Here is a 16,043-nt window from a genome sequence, read left to right on the forward strand (position 1 = left end):
AGCGGTCTAGGGTTTAAGACGTAGGGCTGCACGCCGTGGCTTTGAAATCGAAACTGCGTTTCAATAAAGACTTTTGTACATAACAACGGACTGGCGTTGGTCCTTTGTGAGCTGGGACCTCGGGCAGCTCTGACACTTAGGTACACTGTTGAATTTATCTTAATGCTGCCAACGTTTTCAAGTGTACACCATTCCCCCCCCCCATGTATTCAATAAACGTTTATCCATTTACTTTGTAGACTGTCTGCTCCTCCAGCCTCTCCTGATCTGTCATCATCATCATAACTACTCTTGTCATACATCTTCCTGAGCTCAGGGACGGGAAACCATTGGCTTAAATTATTCTAATGAAGGTAACAATAAATACTACTGGCTGTAGCTTTGCATACTGATGTTCCCAGGTTTGATCCCCAATGGCACCTTCGGGGGGGGCTGTAAATGTCCCCCTAGACCAGGGGTCAGCAAACTTTTCCAGCAGGGGGCCGGTCCACTGTCCCTCAGACCTTGTGGGGGGCCAGACTATATTTTGAAAAAATAAATAAATGAACGAATTCCTATGCCCCACAAATAACCCAGAGATGCATTTTAAATAAAAGGGCACCTTCTACTCATGTAAAAACACGCTGATTCATGGACCGTCCGCGGGCCGAATTGAGAAGGCGATTGGGCCGGATCCATTTCTCAACCTGTGGATCCCCAGATGTTGCTGAACTACAACTCCCATCACCCCTAGCTAGCAGGGCCAGAGCTCAGGGATGATGGGAGTTGTAGTCCAACAATTATCTGGGGACCCACAGGTTGAGAACCGCTGCCCTAGAGAGCTGCTTCCGGCCAGTGTTGACAACACTGAGCCAAATGGAACAGTGGTCTGACTCAGGGTAAGGCAGCTTCCTGTGTTCCTGAACAAGAACATAAGGAGAGGCTGCTGGATCAGGCCCATGGCCCCTCTAGTCCAGCATCCTGGTCTCACAGCAGCCCCAAGAAGAAACCCATAAGTAGGACCCAAGCACAAGAGCTCTTTCGCCTCCTGTGGCTTCCAGCAACCAAGAAGCATTGCTGCCTTCAACAGTGGAGGAAGAGCATGGCCATTGTGGCTAGCAGCCATGGAGAGCCCTCCAGCGCCGCCGCCTGGGGAGCGCGCCCTCCCCCCTTACCTGCTGGTGTCGGCCGCCGGGGAATGTGTACTGGACCGAATGCGTCTGGTAGCGCCCTTGTTCTGCGCTGAACGCTCCTTGGCTAGGAGGGTAGCCCGAGCTTGACATTCTGGGAGGAGGGCTCCTCGCCGCGATGCGAGATCAAGGCCGGCGAGCAATCGTGTTTCCTGGAAAGAGTCTGTTAAAAAAGAAAGGGGGGGGGAGAGAAAGAAATGGTAAGAAGGGGATAAGGGCTGATCAAGAAAGACCTGGTTATGTTTAGAATGATGCCGCATAGGGAAATGTTCCCTGATACCAAGATGAGGGATTCTATGGAATGCAGATAGAGAGATTTGATAAGAATAATGATCTGTTGTGACCTTGACGGAAGCATACAATAGATGAGCCTTCTTGTGTTTTGGCTCATCTTGCTCTTTTTCCCCCGCCCCCCTCCTTCCTTCCTTCCTTCCTTCCTTCCTTCCTTCCTTCCTTCCTTTCTCTCTCTCTCTCTCTCTCTCTCTCTCTCTCTCTCTTTCTTTCTCCCCCCTTTCTTTTCTTTTCCTTTTTCCTTTCCCACAATGGCTTACATTCTATGCCATGTACTTTGATATTTTTTGTAGTTTTTTCATTGTTATTATTATTAAGGAATTTTCTTTCGCAATTTTGGTTGTCTATATTTATCTGTATTTGTTTAAAGCGAAATAAAAGTATTTTAAAAAAGAAGAAGAAATGTTAAGAAGCTGCTGAAACTCCACGCCATCACCCGTCACCATCGCAGTTCACTTCGGCGCAGCTGTGAGCAACGGTAAAAATATGCCAGCAGGTTGGCATGGTTGCCAAAGGTGGCGTACGTCAAATATCAGAGCAGAGGGGAAAGTGAGTGTCAGGCTCATCCGACCTGCTTTGGGACTGACTGACTTATTAATTTGTTAACAGCAGAAAAAGTGCAAACATAAAAAACACACAAAAGAAACAGAGCATCAAAAATTTAAACTGTAAAGCATCATGGCCAGCAAGGAGAAAAGTAGAAATTTGCAGACCAGCTCCAAAGGGATAGTAAAATATTAACTCATGCAAAGATTCCGTTTGCAAATAGTAAAGATTTATTAAAAAAAAAAAAAGTATTCGCCAGCCAGTTCCATTTTTATTGTGAACTAAGATTCTATACATTTGCATATACTGGTGGCACTGAGTAACCATGTGCCTTGATATTTGTAAAATAAATTTGGGATTTTAACATTATTCTTATACAATTATTCTTACACAAGCTCAAAGCAGAGCTACACGCAACACACAAACAAACTTACACACTCACACTTCAACAGTTCAGCATTCCAACCAGAGAACATTCATTTTCTGTGCCATAACCAAACTGAGCTCATGGTTGCTTTTGGAATTAAAGTCTGCTACTTGTCTAGTTAGGTAAAGGTAAAGGGGCCCCTCTGATCATTAGGTCCAGTCGTGACCGACTCTGGGGTTGCGGAGCTCATCTCGCTTTACTGGCCAAGGGAGCCGGCGTACAGCTTCCGGGTCATGTGCCCAGCATGACTAAGCCGCTTCTGGCGAACCAGAGCAGCGCACGACAACGCTGTTTACCTTCCCGCCGGAGGGGTACCTATTTATCTACTTGCACTTTGACGTGCTTTTGAACTGCTAGGTTGGCAGGAGCAGAGACCGAGCAATGGGAGCTCACCCTGTCGCAGGGATTCGAACCGCCGACCTTCTGATCGGCAAGTCCTAGGCTCTGTGCTTTAACCCACAGCGCCACCTGCATCCACTTGTCTAGTTATTTGTATTTTATTTATTATTTCAATAATCAACTTTCAAAGCATCTTACAACACTAAAAAAATACAGCATGCAAAACTGAAGACATAAATTAAACCTCAGAAATTTGAAACTGGGAACATTTCAACACGGCCTCCTCACCCAGGATAGCCATGGTCAGTCAGTACTGAGCTAGGTGGATCAGTGAGCCGCTTGGCGTATAATACAGCTCCCTAGGTTCCCCCCTATATAATCACTCCCAGGAGCTACACTGAGTGTTCGAAGATTTGGGATGGAGAAAAGAAAGGGCTTATTTTCGTGCAGCACGTGGTTAAACTGTGGAACTCCCTGCCACTGGAGCACCAACATGGATGGTTTCAAAAGGGGACAAGACAAATCCAGAGGGGAAAAGGCTCTTGATGGCTCACAGCCACAATGGCTACACTCTGCTTCCACATACAGAGAATAATAATAATAATTAATAAATAAATAAAATTTATTTATACCCCGCCCTCCCCAGCCAAGACCGGGCTCAGGGCGGCTAACAACCAATAATAAAAACAAGTTGATTGAAATACAACTTAAAAAACAAGATTAAAATACAACATTGAAACATTAAAATGCAGCCTCATCACAGGAGGGGAAAGGAAAAAAGAGAAAGAGGGGGAGGGAGTCAAATTGATTGTAAGCCAAAGGCCAGGCGGAACAACTCTGTCTTACAGGCCCTGCAGAAAGAAATCAGATCCCGAGCAGCGCACGGAAACGCTGTTTACCTTCCCACCGGAGCGGTACCTATTTATCTTCTTGCACTTTGACATGCTTTCGAACTGCTAGGTTGGCAGGAGCAGGGACCGAGGAAAGGGAGCTCAGCCCGTTGCGGGGATTCGAACCGCCGACCTTCTGATCAACAAGCCCTAGGCTCTGTGGTTTAAGCCACAGCACCACCCGTGTCCCTCCGTCTTGATCTACAGGGTGGCAATTTCAAAAGTCTTTATAAGGCCTTGCGCGCCATTGTTCTGGGTCTCTCCTCCTCTCCTGCAGATGAGGGGAGCACCCTGTTGCAACAGATCAATAAAGATCAGGCTTACTAGCTGCTTTGCTTCTCAATATTCTCTGGTTGGCCTCTGTTATTTTCTCCTACCAATAGGGAACCTACGTAAGGACTCTAAATGGGCTCTTGGATACCCCATAAGGGAAAAGGGCAATTTTTGTTTGCAACACCGCCCATTCCTAGGAAAGGGTTTGCAAAGCGCCATTCTGCAATGCAGCTGCAGCCCTGCAGCCACACACCTCCATCTCTGACCCAAGCCTGCCACCAGCGGCGTCTGTGCAGGAGGCCGGCCACCCACGTTACTGAGTCATAACGCCGGATGACTCATACAAGCTAAATCATGCTTTCCTAACCTGACCTCCCAATCCCTCTCTCTCTCATACACAACCCCCCCCCCTACATTTAAAGCACATAGCTTCCCCCGGAGAATCCTGGGAGATGCAGTTGACTCCTCAAAGGAATGCAATTCCCAGCACTCTTAATAAACTACAGTTCCCAGGATTCTTTGGGGGTAGTCAGGCTGTAGTGAAGTTGGGAAATCTTTGTACGTTGAAACTTTGGTTCATACAGGAGTGAAGCATTGTGGGAGAGTTAAAACTGTGGCATCCTGGGGAATGTGTGTCTGGTTTCTTTAATTGTAAAACTCTCTGTCTTTCGAGGTGTGAATCACATTGCCTCCTCTCTGGGCAGGAAGAAGTTGTTACCTGATTTGTAAATTCAGGCAGCTGGGAGTCACTTAAAGCGCCCAGTAGAGTCTGGGAATGAAGGGGGAGTTTTTGATCCTCAAGGTCTCTGAGACTAAACAGAGTTCAGCTGTCCTAAGCCTCCTGATAATCAAGAGTTATTGTCTCCGCATACAGCCATTGGCAAATTGGTAATTAATCTAAAGACCTGATTGGTCCCTAAACCCTTTCTCCAGGAATAAAGGTTTGGGGGAATTGAGATGCAAATTGCAGACCATCTTGCCATGCAAATCCTCAAAGTTCCTCCTTGGACTCTTTTCAAACGTTGGCCCAGTAAAGGAGGTGGCGGCAGCTTTCTACTGTTTGGGCTTGTGCGTCAAAGCCCCTCGCGTCCTATCCCTCTCCCTGTAAGGTCCTGCCGGAGTTTGGAGGACTGGTAAGGGGGGCCAATAGTGTCCCACGAACCACAACACAGGTGCTTTCAATGTGCTCTGTCTCTATGCAGCCAGGCACACGACCAAGCAGGTAGATCTTCGTGAAGCCTTATGCAGAAATACCCCTCTTGCCCGGCAAGTGGATCAGGACCTGGACAAACCTCTGGATTTTTGCACCTCCTTCTAAATGGTGCTACCCAGTGCTCAGGGTCAGAAGGTACATTCTGGGCATGTATTTTGAGAGACTGCACCTCTATTATAAAGAGGTTTCAGGAAGGATGCACTCGAGGACCATCGGAAAAGTTTAGAAGAAATTGTCCAGACACAAAATGCTATTGGGAAGGGGTGCAAAGGTGTACCTCGAGTGGGAAAGCTGCCCCCTCCAGCTTGCTTAAGCAGGTAAGCAGAAGAGCTTCTTTACCGCATTTATAGCCCACTTTTTTCTCCAAGGAGTCCATGATTGACACACCTTTCCCTGGCTCAGTTAATCCTGACGACAACCCTGTGAGGCAGGTAAAGAGGCTGAGACTGACTCCAAGGTCACTCTGTGAGCTTCCTGACTGAGCGGAGATTTAAACCCTGGTCTCTCCAACACTCTGAACCACTGAATCACACTGGCTTCCTACAGTTCTTCTGCTGTGGGGCAGCTCTATAAATTAAGTTGGTCAATAAATATGGGGAAAGCAAAATGTCCCTTAGAGAAGGCTCTACAAATAGAAATCATAGAAATGAATAACAATTACAGTGGTACCTCGGGTTAAGTACTTAATTCGTTCCGGAGGTCCGTACTTAACCGGAAACGGTTCTTAACCTGAAGCACCACTTTAGCTAATGGGGCCTCCTGCTGCTGCCACGCCGCCAGAGCCCGATTTCCGTTCTTATCATGAAGCAAAGTTCTTAACCTGAAGCACTATTTCTGGCTTAGGAGAGTGTGTAACCTGAAGCGTATGTAACCTGAAGCGTATGTAACCCGAGGTACCACTGTAATAATAATAATGGAAAAGATGGCTCCTATACATTCCACTGTGGCGATCGTAACTTAGTTTTAAGGTGCCATTTTGGCAATTAGCTTACATGTCTGTGTTTCTAACACTGCCTTCGGGAGCCTCAAGACTTTTCTATTATTATTATTATATGCTGGCTCCTGCTTTTCCTGCGCCCGTCCCTCCAACCTCAAACTTGTGTGGCCGTATAGATTTCAGGCTAACGTGGCACGTGTTTGAGGCTTCCACAACCACTGCGCTGCTCTGCAGACAGTCGACATAGGCAAGAAAGCGGGGAGGTGTTCTGTGTGATTACAGAAGCAGCACTTCAAGACTCATCTCAGGTCACAGAATCATAGAACTGAAGTGGAAGGGACCCTGAGGATCATCTGTTCCAAACCCTGCAATGCAGAAATATGCAGCTGTCCCATAAAGGGATCAAACTTGCAAAAAAAAAAAAAACCCCAAGCCATTTTTATTTATACTTTTCCTTTTACAACAAGCACAAAACATAAATTTAAATTATTCCACATCGTATTTTGACTCTCCCCGCCTTTCTGTGGTTTCTAACACATGTACTGCTTTTTTTACTGCATTTCCAAATTATCCCTAACTATTATTTATCCCAAATAATCAGTCTAAGTTTTCTGTCACTGTGCATTTTTTACTTTAATCCTACTAAAGTCTTAATTTGTTTACAATAGTGAATTGTTTCCATTCTACATTAAAGGGTTTATCACCTTCCAGTAAGTTTAGCCATTTCTGAGTACTCTAATAACTTCTGCTGCCGTTCTTCTTTCGTTGAGACGTTTTCTTCTTTCCATCCTTGGGCAAAAATCACTCGAGCAAGTGAAGCAAGTTACTTGTCCTTATGGATTCAAATATATGCTTCAAAGTATAGAGGTGACATCTGGGCAGTTGACCAGGCTCCTCCACAGCCTATGACCCTAACAACTTGTTCTTTAAAAAACAACAACAATTAAGATGGCCATCACACTGTGTTTTGTTTTTTAAACGACTGTGGCAAGCCACACACCCTCCCCAAACCCGTCTAGCCTCCAGTAATTAGTGTTAATGAGGGTAAATCCCCATTGTGCAGGAAACCAATTGCTTCCGAGATAGAACAGTCGAGAACGCTGCGTGTGTTTCTGCCAAGTCAGCACGGAAAGAAAGTCCCAGGGACCTGGTCACCCAAGGGTGAAGTTTGTTTGTTTGTTTGTTTGTTTGGGTGGCACCTAGAACACAGCTCCCTCCTCCCCCCCCAAAAAAAACTGGCTATGCAGAAGCCGTAACTTCTCAGCGATCAGAGAAGATCTTCCTGCAGGAATCCCAAATGATGCTCTATGCCCTAGATCTGATACTCTGACGCAGGACTCATGTATTCTGGGACAGGAAACCAGTGCTCTGACTTCTCTCCCCTGAGGTTTCACAGTTTCCTCTTCTCTCCCTCCCCTCCCCTCCCCGCTATGGCGAGCTTTGCCCGGGATAAGGACGGTCTCGTCCACCAAGCCCCGAAAAGAATCCGTTCCGCTGAAGAGACAGAATGCCACACCCCGTTGACCTGATAATCCCATATATGTCAAAAATAGCACCGCTTACGCTGGAGACAGAGGGAGCCACGATCGAAGCAAAGGGACGCCCCTCCCGCTAAAAAAACAATAATCCTCTGCTACCATTAACAGCTGTTGGGAACTGTCTCACCCACCCTCGCTCAGATGCACCAGGAACGCAGCTCTCAAGCTCTGTTGGGCCACGCAGCTGGTCTAAAAAGGTCACGTCATTCCAGTGGAGACCCCAACTGCAAGCCCCCTTGAGCCGGGGGCTAGGAGCGTAGTTCTCAACTACAGTTGGAAAGCATGGCCTGCACTAGGTTTTCTTGCAAATAAAGGCCGGCCAGGGGTGTATCCTTGGCAAAGCCGCCTTAAGCCATCTGCTGGAAAAGTACAGGGTGTGCTATAGCCAGGTTCGCACATAGTACCTAGCCACGGTTTACCAAACGATGGCTTATTCAACCGTGGTTTGTTTGAGCACCCAATCCCAGCTCAGAGACGTGCATTTGGCAAGGCTGCCTTAAGCGATCTGCAGGAACCCAGAAAGCAACAAGGTCTATGGCCTCTTTTGCACGCAAACCACAGTTTACCAAGCTATGGTTTATTAAACCACAGTCTGCCTAATCATCCAAACCCTGCCCAGCAGCTTAGCAATGGTGCGTTCGCTGCCAAAGAACCACAATCTGAAGCCATGGATTGCTGTGGACTTACAACCCTCAGCCGGTTTCAACTATGGTGTGGCGCTTGCAAAAGCTCAGTGCTCTTCCTTAACCTTGGACAGCCAGTGTGGTGCAGTCAGACTCAAACCTGGGAGATCAGGGTTCAAATCCCCCTAGCCACAAAGCTCACTGAGTGAACCTGGTCCAGTCACTCACTCTCAGCCTAACCTACCTCCCAGGAGGATAAAATATGGAGGAGGAGACCAATGTACACCACCTCGAGGAAAAGTGGGATATAAATGTAATCAATAGATAAATAAAGCATGGCTTGTTTCTGCATCCCAGGCATTCACCACGCTACGAAGGCGATTTTATCCTGCGAACTGCCCTGAGACCTATGGGTATAGGGCAGTATATAATTTCAATTACAGTGGTACCTCGGGTTACATATGCTTCAGGTTACATACGCTTCAGGTTACAGACTCCGCTAATCCAGAAATAGTACCTTGGGTTAAGAACTTTGCTTCAGGATGAGAACAGAAATCATGATCCGGCGGCGCGGCGGCAGCAGCAGTGGGAGGCCCCATTAGCTAAAGTGGTGCTTCAGGTTAAGACAAGTTTCAGGTTAAGAACGGACCTCCAGAACGAATTAAGTACATAACCAGAGCTACCACTGTAATAATAATAATAATAATAATAATAATAATAATAACAACAACAACAACAACAACAGCAACAGCAACAACAATAAGAAGGCAAGAGGAACAAAGGGAGCTTCTAGTAAAAAGCTTCCTAAACCTGTGCAACAAGGCATAATAATAACAACAACAACAACAACAACAACAACAACAACAACAACAACAACCATTTTTGCTACAGCAGTCAAACACTTTGGGGTGGCCCCACTCTGCTCCATTGTAGAGGAGGAACCCAGACGAGAATCACTTGCAAAACAGAAGGAGACCCCGACAAGTCCCAGTGGAGGAACTTAAGAGTCAGGCTGAGCAATGTGAACGTGTGGTTGACCTGGGCATTCCCCTAGTTTCTGATGGGGGCGGGGAGAGAAGAGAAGAGAAGAGAAGAGCTGGTTCACCATAGCGGATTACAAGTCAGGAAGTCGGCGGTTTAAATGACACCTCTGCCCAGTGTGTTCACAGGGCGGCTTTAGACAAGCACTATTTACTCACTGCATCATGCACTTGCAGGAATCTACATGAGCCCAGGCATCCACCTGAACGACAAAGATAAGCAAGAACTGCAACAACACGTTGCAGCGTAGGCTCACTTCCGTCAAGGGCTCAGGAAGCTTTGAACAGGAGCCTTGTAGAGCTATTCAGGCAGGGAGGATAGTTTTCTTCTTGCCCCCTCCCCTAATGCCCCCTCCCCTGCTGGGCTACATAGCATTATCAGGGACTCGGATTTAGGGCTGGCCGTTAACCCCCCAAAGATGACTTCTTTGCAGCTGTATTGAACTGATGAGTTGTGGGAGGGGAAGAGACGTCTTAAAATGAAGTAAGTTTCCGGTCCTCATGGTTCTGAACAAAGGGCTGGTTTAAATAGGAGCAGTGAGACCACTGCTGCATCTAGCTCACTGCTGTCTACACTGACTCAGAGCAGACTTTCAGGGTTTCAGGCAGGGGGTCTTTCCCAGCGCTACCTGGAGATGCCTGCAGGGAATGAACTTGGGACCTTTTGCACGCAGCGCAGATACTCTGCTGCTGAGCCGCAGGCCTCACCAACAAAAAGGAAGGAATAATCCCTGCCGGGTGGGGGAAAGTTTGTTTGCTAGATTTCACAGCAACCATTGCCCACCCCTAATTCACCTGCCTTCCAGCCTACTTTCTACAAGCTTGTTTGGGTGTAAGAAGGCAAATCCCCTATCCCTGGATTCCTGTCCAGTTAAACCACAGAGCCTAGGACTTGCCGATCAGAAGGTCGGTGGTTCAAATCCCCGTGACGGGGTGAGCTCCCGTTGCTTGGTCCCTGCTCCTGCCAACCTAGCAGTTTGAAAGCACGTCAAAGTGCAAGTAGATAAATAGGTAACGCTCTGGTGGGAAGGTAAACAGCGTTTCTGCGCTGCTCTGGTTCTCCAGAAGCGGCTTAGTCATGCTGGCCTCATGACCCGGAAGCTGTACGCTGGCTCCCTTGACCAGTAAAGCGAGATGAGCGCCGCGACCCCAGAGTCGGCCATGACTGGACCTAATGGTCAGGGGTCCCTTTACCTTTACCATATTACATACACCTCAGAAACTCATGCATCCTTTTCAGGCTGCTTTAAATATTTTCCCTCTTCTCTTATTTTCCCTCGGCATCTCAGGCCTGGGGGAAAATGCTCCCTGCCTGAAACCCTGCCAATGTATAGAAAATACCGATCCGGGTGGACCAACTGCGTAAGGCAGCTTCATAGATTGGGGAAGGGCCATAGAACAGGGGCAGAACATCTGCTTTGCATGCAGAAGGTCCCAGGTTCAATCTCCAGACAGGGCAAGGAGTGCTGCTGCTAGTATACCTGAAGGAGCATCTCTACCCCCATCATTCAGCCCGGACACTGAGGTCCAGTTCCGGGGGCCTTCTGGCGGTTCCCTCCCTGCGAGAAGCAAAGCTACAGGGAACCAGGCAGAGGGCCTTCTCGGTAGTGGCACCCGCCCTGTGGAACGCCTTCCCATCAGATTTCAAAGAGATAAACAACTACCTGACATTTAGAAGACATCTGAAGGCAGCCCTCTTTAGGGAAGCTTTTAATGTGTGACATTTTAATGTATTTTTAATATTTGTTGGAAGCCGCCCAGAGGGCTGGGGAAACCCAGCCAGATGGGTGGGGTACAAATAATATATTATTGTTATTATTGTCATAGAAATGTAAGAAGAGCTTGTGGGATCAGGCCAAATGGGGCCAATCTAGTCCAGCATCCTATTCTCACAGTGGCCAACCAAATGGCAGATTTGAGAAGGCCACATGCAGGACCTGAGTTCAAGATCACCCCCTTCTTCCCTCCTGGGGTTTCCAGCAACTGGTAACCAGAAGCAACAGTGCCTCTGGCTGTAGAGAATTCTGGGCTAGATAGATCAGTGATCTAGTTTGGTAAAAGGCAGCTTCTTCTTGCATTCCTCTGGGTAGAATTTGCCCATGGGAAACCCTACACACACTCACTAAGCCCTGTTGAACACAGCGGGACTTAGTGTACCAACAAACGCACATCTGATTGTGCTGCTAAGTTTTCCGAGTGTGAGATCTTGCTTGGTGTCCTTACAAGCGCAGCCAAACGGAAAGCTTAAATGCAGAGTTCCCATCGCTCGGGAGATGTACATTTTTGCACTAGAAGAGAGGCACGTGGGGCTTGCATGACCAGAGGTGTTGGATCACACTGTTGGGCACTATCAAAATCCGGAACGCTTTCAATTGTTATAGCAACCTAATTAGCATGCACGGTGCTTTAAAAAAGTGGGGGGGGGGGAGAGAACGGGGAAAGGCTTGATTTGAGAACCAACACTTCCTCTCTTGCACTTTTCAAAATCACCTCCAGGAACAATGCAGAACCAAGGAAGCACTTACGATGCTCCGAAAGGGCAGCTTTCTCCTTGACCAGCACAGCCCCATTGGATGTTGCTACATGGAATGACGCTGGGCAAGTGCCACAGGCACCTACTGGACAGCGCCTGTGACATCACCGATGACAAGCGGCCAGCCCATTCTGTTCCTTAATGAATTTTATTGCAGTGGGGCTCCTAACTGTTTCATACAATAGTTCTCTCAGTGCTCTCTGCTCTGCTCTTTCACTGCATTGGGATGCTTACAAACTCCTAGTTGAATTAAATACGCATGGAGGCTGCTGCCTTGCAGCAGGTTCAGATCACTGGTTCAGCCTTGGAATTCCTTCTTACAATTCCCTCATAACATATACGGTATATCTAGTTAGTGCTTGAAGTTTTACTGTAATCAAGCAGTACAGGGATGTTCTGAAATGTACATACATACTATAAACACAGAGATATATTAAATACAGAAGCAGCAAACCGATCCTTCTACACCTGGGGGAAATTAAAAGAAAGAGAAATTGACAAGAAGAGATAGCTCTCCTTGCAGTATTAACTACCTCATCCTTCTGCAAGGCCAAAACTCTGCGGTGGGGTATCTGCTCTGCATTTAGATCTCGGGCTCAATCCCTGGCATTGATCCTAAATGGATCAATGGTTTGACTCTGTGTATGACAGCTTCCTTTGTTCCCATGTAAATCAGCCCTTCATTCGGAATCATTTAGACTGGAATCTTGTAGCTTGCTGGCAGAGTATCCACCTTGCATGCAGTATTCCCCCCCCCCCCCCCCCGCAATCCCTGGCATCTCCAGGTAGGGCTAGCAATGTCCCCTTGCCTGAAACCCTGGACAGCTGCTGCCAGTCAGTGTAGGCAATACTGAGCTAGAGGGATCAGCACAGAATCCAAAGCTCCTAATCCATTGTATGGCAATTTGCTTTGTGACAGACCCCCCGCCATGAGGCCAGCCCAGATATAGCCCTGCATATCTAATCCACATCCCGGCAACTGCTCCCACCCTGACCCCCTTCTCCACTGCCTCCTACCAGGCTAGCTCTGGAGCAAGCAGGGGAAGACCCGAGGCCTGCTTTCTCTTTAAATCCACAGAGACACTCAAACCTTTGCCCAGCGATCAGCTGACACACCGTCCCAAGGCGCCTCGTGACACTTCGCAGAGCTGGAAGGCAGCCAGCAAGTCATCCCGCTCGATCAAACCACCCTGGGACAAGAAGCCAACCTTGCAAAAAAGAAAAATAAACCCCCGAATCCTGGGACAGCCTGCCATGCCAATGCAAAGCGCTTTGAGCAGATTGGGAATAGTCGGAACGAGGAGAAACACCAGGGCCATCTCTCTTGCAAAAAGTAGCTGCCTTTCCCCGATTCCCATCTCGGGCCCTACCATTGTCAGGGGAGCAGGAGGCCCTGGTGATTTTCACACAGGAGACAGGATCTTCTCTGTGGTGGTTCCCTATCCATGGAAACGGCAACCCTAGTGAGGTGCACCTGCTCTCTCTTTTTATTAGCTTTCAGAAGGGATTTAAAAAAGACGCCTGCTTACGCAGGAATTTTGATACCTGAAAGATATTGCTCCAGATTACTGTTTTTCAAGTGTTTTTAACCATTTTTAAAAAATGTTTTTTTGAAAGAAAGAAAAAGTTTTAGTACTGATGCGTTTACTGTCCAGGACCCCTTGGGCAGGGGATGGGGGAATAAAAATTGAACAAATCATCATCATGCGTCACTTGATCCTTGTAACTGGAGATGCTGAGGATTGAACCGACCTTCTGCTCTCAGAGTAGGGGCTCTCTCTGACACCCGTTTGTGGTCCCTCCCGGCAGCTGTGAGATCTGAAAACGGGGATTTCCTGGTTCACAGACGAGTGGCCTAGACTCTTGCTCTGCAACAGCTCTTGCCAAGTTAATAAATCAATCAATAAATCACACTTGCCCAAGCATTTTGAAACACTGACATAATGAGCTAACCTACCAGAGCGAGAAATATCTGTAAATCATTGAAGGACTTCAGGAGGGAATAATGGCCCTGTCCTGGACAAAAGGGGTGGGTGGGTAAGGGGGGGGGAAGGAGGCAGGAGGGGGCGTGGAGTAACTTTGGGCAGCAGTTGTGACCTTCAGAGAGAGTTGCAAAGGGAACGCACGTCTACACAACGTCATTCAAGACCCACAACCGGGGTTGTGGGGAGGGAGGCTGGGGGAGAGAAGCCATGCACTTCTCTGCAGGCAGAATTTTGCAGCTGGGGTGCAGCTTTGCAAGAAACGACTTTGATCACAGAGGACTCAGTTGCTCAAACCCAGCAGAGGCTTGAGACCCTTATGGGAGTCCCACAAACAAGTGAGCCTGGGCAAGCAGCAATGCCAGCAATGCCTGACTTCGGCAGGCAGCAATCCAAAAGTGCAGGGGAATGGGGAAAAGGTGACAAAGTTTTCAACCTCCAGCTCCTCTGAATGAGGCTGGAGGTAAGAGATGGGAGGGCTGTACTCCCACCAGCCTCCAGCGTCTAGACAGAAACACACATCATATAGACACAGAGAGGTGCCTGGGGCTTTCCCTAGCCAGAACCCGCCTCTTCCTCGACATCTGCGTCAACTCTCAAGTGGGACCCAGCCTTTCTGAGTGACCTCTTCCTGCTCACTGGGTCAAGCATGGAAGCAGCCTTTCCCCATTATTTTATGTATTTATATCCTGCCTTTCCACCAGAACAGAGGACTCAAGGTGGCTCACAAAAATCCAAAACAAACATGGATAAAACACAGGTAGCTAAAAACAAAGAAAAGGTAACAGTCAAAAAGTAATGAAACTATAATGGGGTTAAAAGGTAAAGGGACCCCTGACCATTAGGTCCAGTTGTGGCCGACTCTGGGGTTGTGGCGCTCATCTCGCTTCACTGGCCAAGGGAGCCGGCGTACAGCTTCCGGGTCATGTGGCCAGCAGGACTAAGCCACTTTTGGCAAACAAGAGCAGCACACAGAAATGTCCTTTACCTTCCCGCTGGAGCGGTATCTATTTATCTACTTGCACTTTGACGTGCTTTCGAACTGCTAGGTTGGCAGAAGCAGGGACTGAGCAACGGGAACTCCCCTGTCGCGGGGATTCGAACCGCTGACCTTCTGATCGGAAAGCCCTAGGCTCAGTGGTTTAACCCACAGCGACACCCGAGTCCCTCATAATGGGGTTAAAGGTAAAGGTAAAGGTACCCCTGCCCATACGGGCCAGTCTTGACAGACTCTGGGGTTGTGCGCCCATCTCACTTAAGAGGCCAGGGGCCAGCGCTGTCCGGAGACACTTCCGGGTCATGTGGCCAGCATGACATCGCTGCTCTGGCGAGCCAGAGCCGCACACGGAAACGCCGTTTACCTTCCCGCTGGTAAGCGGTCCCTATTTATCTACTTGCACCCGGAGGTGCTTTCGAACTGCTAGGTTGGCAGGCGCTGGGACCGAGCAGCGGGAGCGCACCCCGCCGCAGGGATTCGAACCGCCGACCTTTCGATCGGCAAGTCCTAGGCGCTGAGGCTTTAACCCACAGCGCCACCTGCGTCCCTTCATAATGGGGTTAAAACGATGTAAATACCAGATAAAAAGGACACAGACACTGTACAGCACTATTGAAACCTTTTCCTGAAAAGCAGTCAGTTCCACGAAGTTTGTTGGGACAAGAAGTCTTCACCTGCCAGCGGAAGGATAGCAAGGGAGGAGCTTCTCTAGGGAGGGAGTTCCAAAGTCTGGGAAGAGCCACCCAGAAGGCCCTCTCCTGCGTCCCCACCAAGCAGATCTGTGAGGGTGGTGGGGCTGAGAGGAGAGCCTCCCCTGAAGGCCTCAGAGAACAATCAGGTTCATATGGGAGAATAGGATCCTTCAGCTAGCCTGGGCCTAAAACCTACAGGGCTTTATAGGTAATAGCCAGCATTTTGAACTGTGCCTGGAATCAGGGTGGTAGCCACAGTGGAGCTGCTGTAACAAGGGCTCCCTGTAACCAGCCCTGGGCAATGGTTCTTTGGGCCAAATGAAGTTTCCGGGCACTTTTCAAAGGCAGCCCCACGTAGATCGTGCCACAGTAATCCAAATGGGATGCGATTAAGGGGTGTGGCCATGTGGCCAGACCAGACATTTCCAGGAAGAGGTACAGCTGACACACTAGGGTTGGACTACAAAGCCTGGGTGGCCTTCAGACAATCAGCCATGCCGGCTGCTGGAAGTTGTGAGTCCTAAACATGAAAACCCTGCATCTGGATCAGACC

General features: G+C 48.4%; 1 protein-coding gene across 3 annotated transcripts in view; it reads right to left on the reverse strand.

Moving 5' to 3' along the window:
- Positions 1-16,043, reverse strand: part of NCOR1 (nuclear receptor corepressor 1) — a 110,825-nt gene that overhangs the window by 90,581 nt on the left and 4,201 nt on the right. For all 3 annotated transcript variants that reach the window (XM_079955339.1, XM_079955340.1, XM_079955338.1), the window contains exon 2: positions 1,155-1,332. In XM_079955339.1, coding sequence (XP_079811465.1) covers positions 1,155-1,262 — 108 coding nt within the window. In that variant the 5' untranslated portion in view covers positions 1,263-1,332. The remainder of the gene's footprint in view (positions 1-1,154; positions 1,333-16,043) is intronic.

This window comes from Podarcis cretensis (genome assembly GCF_951804945.1).
Source record: "Podarcis cretensis genome assembly, chromosome: 15".
Classification (NCBI taxonomy): Eukaryota; Metazoa; Chordata; class Lepidosauria; order Squamata; family Lacertidae; genus Podarcis; species Podarcis cretensis.